General features: G+C 40.3%; 1 protein-coding gene across 3 annotated transcripts in view; it reads right to left on the bottom strand.

Moving 5' to 3' along the window:
* ATM (ATM serine/threonine kinase) overlaps positions 1 to 9,948 on the bottom strand; it is a 134,670-nt gene that overhangs the window by 24,817 nt on the left and 99,905 nt on the right. For all 3 annotated transcript variants that reach the window (XM_019524367.1, XM_019524368.1, XM_019524366.1), the window contains exons 47-53: positions 9,713 to 9,823; positions 7,309 to 7,476; positions 6,095 to 6,214; positions 4,856 to 5,073; positions 3,476 to 3,683; positions 1,665 to 1,778; positions 971 to 1,129 (exon numbers count right to left, since the gene is read on the bottom strand). In XM_019524367.1, coding sequence (XP_019379912.1) covers positions 971 to 1,129; positions 1,665 to 1,778; positions 3,476 to 3,683; positions 4,856 to 5,073; positions 6,095 to 6,214; positions 7,309 to 7,476; positions 9,713 to 9,823 — 1,098 coding nt within the window. The remainder of the gene's footprint in view (positions 1 to 970; positions 1,130 to 1,664; positions 1,779 to 3,475; positions 3,684 to 4,855; positions 5,074 to 6,094; positions 6,215 to 7,308; positions 7,477 to 9,712; positions 9,824 to 9,948) is intronic.

Below are 9,948 nucleotides of genomic sequence, written 5' to 3'. Positions count from 1 at the left end.
CTATTGCTCCCTTCTAGAGTGCCCACATCCCCCCACATCTTACATAAGTTACATAAAACTTATGCAAGGCTTTCTCTTATCTTTTTTGTTTATTACATTCTATTTGAAATTGGACTAAGTTGTGTGTGCTCTCACTGTATTTTACTGGGCTGCATCTCAGCTTCGGTGAAGATTAATGGTTGTTCTTTGTTGTGTGCTTGGAGTTGCAAATTGCCGTGTTCAATACATTCTCACCTCAGAGAAAGGACTATTCTTGTTCAAGCTTTTATGAATTCAATGCCACTATCTTTTTCGCTTCCCAACCCCTTCCCACCCACAAAACCATCTCAGAAATTAGTTTTAACAAAAAATATTTGGGAATGTCCTTACAGTCATAAGTAATAAAAATTCTAACAAGAATATTAACTTTAAAAAGAAGTTATGAAATTGTGTTATGTTGTTATGGCTATAGCACTGCCATTACAATTTTTCTCCAAAAAAGCCCTAACTATATTAGAGATACCTTGTACAAACCCAAATATTTAAATCCCACAGATTTAGACTAGAAGCTTAACATTTAAATATGCAAAACAGGAACATTTTTGGTTGTCATCTACCTTTAGTTATATATCCAGTCGAATCTTTGCAGCACCTAAAATCTGCAGAATCCCACTGTACCAGGGTGGAAAATCTAAAGGAAACTTCCTTTACAATACTTGGGAGTTGAGGGAATATTTTTCAAGAACAGTAAGGATTTTTTTATTGTTGAAAGCTTTGTAATAAGTTATTTGCATAACTACTGTCAAACCTGAGAAGCCCCTGGTCTATGCACAGATTTTTAAAAATGTTTAAGATTTCCCCCCCACTTTGCATCCCATCAACAATCAGTGTCTGAAACTCTGAATTAAGGAATCGCCTGTCAATATGACAACTTTCTGACATTGTGATACCAAATGTGATATGTAAAACAAATTCAGATTGACTTGGATACCATGTCAAGTGGGGAGATTTCTTTCGGTGCATTTTTTACTAATGCGCTGCTTCTTCTTGTCTCTGGTTTTGTCAGAAGTTCATCCTTCTTGGCATTTGCCAGAGCCAATATTATGAACAAAGTGTGATGCGGGTGATCCAGTGAAATGCTAGATATTAGCTGTCAGAAAATACAACAAGATTTAAAAATTAAAAATTCAAATTAAAATCAGAGCTATAAATTTTAAGCTTAAGTGTCAAAAACTCACTAAACTTTTTCATATTCTAATCAGAGGACTTGTGATATATATATTATCTACTTTGGCTAGTCTGTTAAGATGTGAATCTACTCTGCTTTCCAATATTCTAATTAGCTAACATAGAAGGATTTATTTTTTGCCTTTTATTGTCTTGTGCATATAAAAATAAAGCAGGTCAGCTAAGTCTGTATTTTTTCAATTCCTACATTATATTCAAGAGTATTTTAATACAACAGCCTGACTATTCTGAGGAGTTCTACATTTATTAAAAACAATGAAAAAAACAGCAACACAAGAAAGAATTTTACATAGAACTGTAAATAAAAGGATTAGATTACAAGAACTGTAATAAAAGGATATATGCAACATAAATCAGTCAAGATAAAATATTGCATGGCAAGATACAGCTCTTTGTACTCAACCTAATCAAGCTACTTATGGTTGGGTGTTAATTACATTATTCAGAACTTCATGGAATCCTAGACCACCCATCTTCTTAGTTCCCATTCGAGCAGCCAGTTGGTACATCAGAGGAAGAAACTTGTATGAAGGGATCTTTTTTGCATTCTTCTGTTGTAAAGAACGAGTAAATATTAAAGAGATAAGAAACATAAACCATCAAATGTAACCTGATGGACTTGTATTGGTGTTCTAAAGCAAATTATACAAAAAAATCTTTGCTGGTGAGGCAAGTGGCCAGTTCATTTCTCTTGTCATTGTTTCAGCTCTGTGAGAGGTGTCATTTTATACCAGGATGATTTAGATGCGTCAGTTAGGAAGCACGAATGAACTAGATGCTACATAAACTGATGGTAACAGAACAGTCCTGATCTAGAAGGCTTGAACAATCTGATTTAAGACAAGAAAAAAAGAACATTTATTTTTTAAAAAGTATTTGAAAGAAACACATTTTAAATATAGCTCAATAAAGACAAGAAAAGTGCTATTTATAAAAAAAAGTATTTGCAAGAGAAATGTATCATATATTTTTAATTAGTATTAAGACAGAAATAAAAGCATAATGGACATATGCCCACTCATTACTAGTCTGCAATTTCTTTCGAAGTGGGAAAAGATGGCACCAGCACCATTTTTTTAATTGCAGAGCTGCTTATGATGCTTTACAAAAATACTTAGAACACAGAAATTTCTGCCTCAAAGAACTTACAATATAAATTAGCTATAACATAGCAGAGGGTGACAAAGGGGTCTGATCTAGGCATGGGAAGGACAAGGATTACATCACAGAAAAGCCTTGAGTTTATTAAACTGAGAAGGTAATTTTTTGTTAGGGCAATTTTAATTAATTTGTTATATTAAACTGGCAGGAAATAAAATGCCAGTTAACTGCTATTTAACTGAAATACATGAATTCTGAGGAAAAACAGAGAGGAAAATGAGGCTGCATGGTGCACAGTTATACTCTATTTACCAGGTATATAGGCGTGTTGGGAAGGTGAGTAGCTAAGCAGATGAAGGAAATGTCAAAGTGAGCTCTATTATTAGGTAGAATATACAATGTAAGTTTTAAAGGTACAAATATAAGAAATGTGAATGAGTTGCAGGCATAGTGGCACAGCTGTGCAGGTCCTGGCAAGTGAGGATAAGGGTTCTAAATTTGGTTTTGACACAGAAACGCTTTGTAAGCAAAAAGTGAGATCAGAGCTAGGGATGTAAATATTGTTTTTAAAAGAATTACCATTTAACCTCCCCTAATTATACTGGTTAAACAGTTAACTGATAACACATACCTAGCCCTGGCCAGGGGCTGTGGAGCCTGCCCTGCCTTAGGGGAGGGGAAGTACAGGGAGCTGGGGGAAGTGCACAGACCTGCTTAGACACAGCTGCTGCTGGGAACTGCTCCCCAGGGTCTTTGATGGGGTAGCGGGGAGTGGGGAGGAGGCAGCAGCAGCAAGCCCCACCAGGCAACATGACCCACGTGAAGCAGCGGGCAGACAGCAGCAGGAGAGGGGCTTTCCCAGCCTGCCAGCACGGTGGGAGGGAGAGAGCAGATTAACTACAGGTACTAGTCCCACCTTGCCCCTCCCTTCCCATCCTCTCTCCTTTCTCCTTCCCTCCCACTTGCCCTGCTGCCTTCCAGTTCCTACTAGGGCACCACTTGGTTTTCCTTCCCCACCCTGCTTCCCTGCCAGATTGCACCTAGCCCCATGCCAAATAGTAACTGGTAAGATATAACTGGTTACCACTGGCCTTATCAGTTAAATGATTAATTGTTTAACTGTTCACATCCCTAATCAGAACCTAACCTTCATCATCCCATTGACTTCAGGGACTCCAGAGTTCTCAAGCCAGAGCGAGCAGAGGCGGAAGATCCACATGTCATGTTCTTCTCCACTCAGTAAGCAGCTGATGTAGTTCTCTATGGCTTTGCACAAAAAGCGTCTGCAATCCTCTTTCAGTGCATTAATTGCACATTCATCAAGTTCCAGCTCTCGCTGAACCTTCACTGTGTATCTATGGATGGACAGTCTTTTAAAACTATCAGTTATACACCGGAGTGCTCGTTTACCAATTTAAGAACTCTCCCAATATTATCTGACACTCGTGCTGGATATACAAGCAAAGAAAAAGTTGTTTCTTAAACCAAACCCTGCTTTGTCAGGTGTCCCCTTCATTGGTGACCAAGTGGCACCACTGCTCTAAGTTTCAGTCACTGAAAATCAAGTCCCTTTTCCTAATAGCAGGACCTGAATCAAAGTAAAATGCAGATATGGGAAAGGGAGTAAGTACAGAAACTAGATACTTCTACAGAGGAAAAGGAAAGTATGAGAAAGAACTTCAAGATTTTAGACTTTTCCCTCACTTTTTTCCTCTTTAGGCTCAACAAAAGGAAGAGATGTACACTCTGATTCCACTATGCCATGGGTTCAAACTCATCCAACTCCCTTCCTCTTCCTCTTCTCTTCCCTGTTCCTTTCTCTCAGCGTACCTGATCCGGCAGCTGCTCCAGCTTGTCTGGGACTCGCACTGTGTGGCACAGATCCCAGAGCTACCAAAATGGGTGTTGTGTGCATTACAGTCTGGCCAGAGTGACAGCTGTGCTGTACAGTGTGGCTGCACCAGTGTAACTGTGCCACATGCAGTGCCTGCTCCGAGACATGTAACGAACAGTACCTGCTCCAGTAGGTCCGGGACCTACACAGCACATGGTGCTTTCAAGCACTGCACACACCACAGGTGCTGGACTGGCTGAGCAGGTGCCACATGCAGTGCAGTCCCTGAGCTACTGAGGTGGGCATTGCATGGGGAACAATCTGGTCGGGGGTCTACCATGTGCAGCGTGACTGCTGCTCCAGCTGGACCGTGCTACATGCGGTGCCCGTTCTAAGCACTCTGGGATCTGTGCTGCAGGCAGCGCAGGTCCCAGACTGGCTGGAGCAGCCGCTGGATCAGGTATCCTGGGGCAGGGGGGTCCATGGGTCCAATATGGCTTGTGGACCAGCCTGCGTCACAGGCATGTCCACGTGCATCTGATCAGACCCAGGGTCACATGCCTGTGGCAGACCACCATGGGCCAAATCTAGCCTATGGACCATGTTTGACACCCCTGCACTATGCAAAGCAAATCCCAAATCTGTTTACATTTGTTTTCCATGAGAGAACAATCTTTCAGCCCGGGCACTCACCTGTTTGTCTGAACTTTACATTCCCTTATGAGGCCAACCTCCTCCTTGGCCGCCTTCAGCAATGCTTGCTTATTTTCGAACTCTGAGGATTTCATGTAGTTTTCAATTCTTTGGTACTGAGTATCAGAGAAACGAGCCAAAGAGAGGAATGCCTTCATTTTTCCACACTTTAGCTCATCACTGCTGTCTCCACTCTGGCCTGCAGCAACTTCCACTGCCTACAGAGCAGGTTACAAATGCAGTCATGATAAGGCAGATGATCAGGTTGGTGTAGTAGTTCTAGCTATCTTTTACTGCCATACTACTTAATTAAAACAACTCTTTTACTATGTAATACATGTACATGCTGACACAGGTGTGTATAAAAAATAAAAACAACTCTGCTAACCAAGCATTTGTTTTCCTAAGAAAAATTTTTCCTCAAATACTTCAGTTTTCAGCATGAACAGAGGAAGACCTTTTATCTGTAAAGAAGATAAACCACTGTATAGAAGCCCTCTAACAACTATTATTATTGCTCATAGAGAACCACAGTTGCAACACAACATGGTGCTTTACAGTACAATGAAAGATTCTCTCCTTTGACGAGCCTGTAGCCTATAATGATGAGAAAAAGCAAAAGACAGAGACAACATCACAGGTGGAGAAACTGGCTGGAGTTTAAGTGAAAGTTATAGAGGAGAGTGATAAAAGCATGTGGAGGGCACCAAGGAAGTCAGAAGCAATAAGTAGGAAGAGATTCACAATAATTAGCAAGAGATAGACAGAACAAAGGAAAGAATGGACAAACAATACGGAAGGCAATGAAGCAAATCCTCAAGGAAGAGATTTTTTTTTTTTTTTGCAATACGTGAGAGTGAGACACTGGCCTTGCAGCAAAGGGGGAGGCTGAAAGTTCCATCAGTTCAGACTATTATACAGTGGTTTGTTAAAATGATTAATTAAATAATTTTTGTCTCTTAAATGCTGTTCTAGAGTATACTGAAAATTTGTTTTTTCAGTGTGGAAAAACAGTATTTGACTTTGACACTTTTATCAGATCTTTTATACCTCTGTCACCCACCTCACATGGAAACACATGCCTGAGTTGCAATAAAACCTGTCAATCCCAGATTGCCTTTGTCAGCCATCTTTAGATCCACAGGTAAGGCAATCATGGAAGACAATCACCGTAAACTACAAGGGATTGCCAATGATGACCTTTGTCAAATACTGCATTCTCAAAAGACCTAACCTTACCTTTTCTAAGTATTTCTGCATGATAACAGTAGGGTTTTCTAAGCATGTTTCTGCCAACCAGTTACCACATAACCTCACACACTCTGTATACATAAGTCTTAGGCGTGGATCATTCTCAACCTGTTGGGAAACACATTTTTGGAAAATAAAAAGGAGGAGCAAATAAATGAAATCCCAATAAAATATTCCTCTTAAATACTTTTAATTACTTGGCCAAATAGCTCTTACATATTTATTGAGTGCCATCAATATACAATCTCTATCCACAGCAGTCAACATCCTAAATTACATACTGTTACAGTTCTGTGGATGCCACTGTCTAAATGAATTTGCCTTTTCATCAATCTATTTGCACTTATAAAAGGAATAAGCTCACTAGGATCACAAGTGACACACACTTCATTAAGAATGAGTAACAGCAAGGAAAATACTGTCTGATCTGAGAAATTATAAACAGACCAAATGGCAGTAGTGAAGGCAAACTAACCAGTGAAGAAGCTACAACTTTTTTTCTCTTGCAGTTCTTAAATGCCCTAATATTTATCAAAAGGCGTGGCTTACAGTCTCTCACTATTGGGATATCTTTTATTGGACCAACTGTACAGTTAAGGAGAGCTTTCAGTTGACTGTCTACTTACATTTATCTCTATCAATAGCGCTCAACCTCTGGCTTGTGGCATTCCCCACACATACAGAAATGTGGTGCTGGGAGGTGGTGGCAATCAACATTTCCACCACTCCCCCACTACCAAACCTCCAAGCCCATGGCCAGAAGACATGTACTGGAGCTAAAGTACCAAATCAGGCTACCATTCAGGGCCAGAGCAGCAGGCCTAATCCAGTGTGCATGGGGCCAGGCCCAATTTGATGTATGCAGGGCTGGGGCAGCAGGCCCAATGTAGCAAGTGAGGCTGGGCCCATGTTCCAAATAAGATCACACCCATGTGCTGACCCATTGCTGGACTGGGCCCACAGACTGATCCCTTGCACCAGATCCAGCCTGTGAACTGACCCCACACCACTAAATCTGCCCCACAGCCCAGAAAATTTGGGCACCACTGGTTTTCATAGGTATGTGCTTCAGCCCCTTCTAAGAGTTCAACATGGAGTTACTAACACTGCAGATTTCCTTTTTATTCTCACCAAAAGAAAGCCCCAAGAAAGTGGCCAGAGAGTTTAATTTTTGCTAAGTCAACACAAAATATAGCACCCACCTGGAACCAGTCTGTGTCTAATTTTTTGATCATGTCCTTGAGAACACTCAATGCAAGGCTTTCTTCTTTTTTGGCCCAGAAAACCTGAGCTTCCTCCAGTTGCCACTCAGAGACTCCATACCTAGCTGGATTGCACTGTTTGATCCGAAACATTGCTCTTTCAGGAAGCTGAAATTGAAAAAATAAATTTTCAACAATCTTCATAAGGAATAAAAATACACATCTCAGCAGGCTTTCTGACTCCATTAGCAATTTGCTAACTTTCTTTAACATATCCCCCTTTGCTACCTAATTATTGCTAAGACTGTTTTGGTTGAAATTAGGTGAGGTAATTTATTAATCCATCATTATATGCCATCCCATGATTCATATGAGCAACAATTTTCTAAATGTCTCATTGTATGGAACGAAGTAGTAGCATTTAGTATTTAAAATTACTGTGAATTCTGTGGTATAAATATTCCCAAAGTTATATATTGTTACTATGACTATCAAGCTAGCAAAAATATTCAATTAGTTACAATAAACTTTTCAATATTTTAAACCAAAATGACATTAACAGACAAATTGTCTCTATACTCAGAGAATCTATGTGTATTCAGGTTTCTCTACTTATTTTGCTGGTAATGCAACATTTTCATAATTCTTTGATTTTCATTTCAATGCAAGATAGAGTTGGCTTCTTTTTATAAGCAAAAACTTAAAATAGTGATTGAAGATGTAGTTTCAGTGAAAGCTGGATTACAATCAAGAACAATATTACATTTTTTAATGAATATTGCATGCAGATAAAAAAATGTTGTAATTCCTAGAAACAAACGCAAGTGATCCAAGTCTATTCCTGACTAGCATATAATCCTTCAGCCATTGCTTCAATACTGAAATTTATACAGTACCCCAAATCTTAACCCTTCCCTCCAAAATTTGTACAAACATAGGCACAGGCCAAAATAACACATTAGTAAGAAATCAGGTGTTGTCGTCACCAAGTACCTCATATATATTTTTGTTAATACTAAGGGCCAAAGACTATTCTGGAGATGTAGGGTGAGATTGCTGCCCCAGGGAAGTCAAAGGGAGCTTCGTTACTAACTTCAGTGGGCTGGATTTCATCCACTCTTTGTTCAGAAGTTAGATATGTTCTGACACCAACTTCCAGTAAATTTTCACATGCCCTATCTCATCCTAGGATACATATTTTCTGGGAATGGTTTCTTTCCAGGGAAGTTAAAAGGGATATTAAAAGAAAAAAAGAGTCATGACTATCATTTGGTGATTGAAGGGCAAATTACAGCTACCCAATATTTATTACTATGGTTGATGTGCTAACTAGAAACAGTCTAGATTAGCAGCTGACAACCTTTTCAAGCCATGGGCCAGAACAAGTGGCTCCAGTCCCATACAGGTCAGGGGGCTTCAATGGGACATCAGTGACAGGGGGGCTTTGCCTGTACCCATGCTGGGCCCAAGAAATTTAGAACTGCACCTGCAGAACTGCCAGTTCTCTCTGCCCTGATCCCCAGCTACAGCACAAATGCAGCTTCCAGCCAGTGGGGAACTGAGCCAGGACTGGGCAGCTAAGAGTTATGTTTGTGTTGCAGCCACTTTTCCCCACATTACTCCCCTCCCCACCCACTGCAGTATGGGTGCAGCTCCCCACTGGCTGGAACCTGTGCCCATACACTGGTGGGTAGAGGAGGGACAGGGAGAAGCAGCATTAGCACAGGCACAGACAGCTACCAGCTGCTCAGCACTGGTGCTGGTGCTGGTGCAGGCACAGCCAAGGCCCTCTGGCTCTTCCGGCCATAATCAACCCCCAGGCCTTATGCTGCCAATCCCAGCCTAGATAGACTTTTCAGGACTGGCAGCTGGGGGAAATTTTTTTTTAAATTAAAATTTAGCATAACCAATTCCAAAATTGAGATCAAAATAAAAAGGAATCCTGCAAAACCATTCACAGCGAGTCATTTTTCAAAATACAATGGCTCTTTAAGCATATTCACGTTTGAACTTGACACTAAATATTGGGATCTGAAGGAAATATTTTGGCTATCTAAACCGGAATGCTGGCACAACCATCTTATAGCATGCTGATCGTGCTTCACATCTACCCAGTATACCAAACTAGAGTTATGGAGCCAAGAAACATGACTTACACACAGAAGTGAAATTTTATAACACCTGTGGGATCAAAAGCAAGGCAATTGTGAACCAAAGTGTGAAGAAATGTCTGGAGAGCAGCATTCATGAAGGAGTAGTATATAAACTAAAACTTCAGATAAACAATTAATTGAATTAGACTGAACAATAAGAATTTCAACAAAGTTGGTCTTCAGCATTTCTGTGAAATAAAATGTTTAATCAACTGGAGGAGCAACTAAAAGAAATATCCAGAATTTCTTACCTGAGTGTTTTTGGCAGTTCGTGCCAATTTGGACAGCTCCACTAAATGTTTGGTTAGAATATCTTTGATGCATTCTCTTTTGGAATTCTCTGTTTCCTTCTCAAGTAGGACCTCTAGAATTACAGTGCGTAAAGCCATGACAGGTTCCTGGAAACAGAAGTCACTGTCTTTAAGAAGCTGGGAGTGTCGCTGCCACTTCAGATAAATCTCGGTGAGTTGCTGGTTAGTAACAGATC

The sequence above is a fragment of the Gavialis gangeticus genome, unplaced genomic scaffold (genome assembly GCF_001723915.1).
Source record: "Gavialis gangeticus isolate Ggan-Ray unplaced genomic scaffold, GavGan_comp1, whole genome shotgun sequence".
NCBI classification, from domain to species: domain Eukaryota; kingdom Metazoa; phylum Chordata; order Crocodylia; family Gavialidae; genus Gavialis; species Gavialis gangeticus.
Note: the sequence above shows the minus strand (reverse complement) of the source record. Positions and strands in the feature narration are given on the sequence as shown.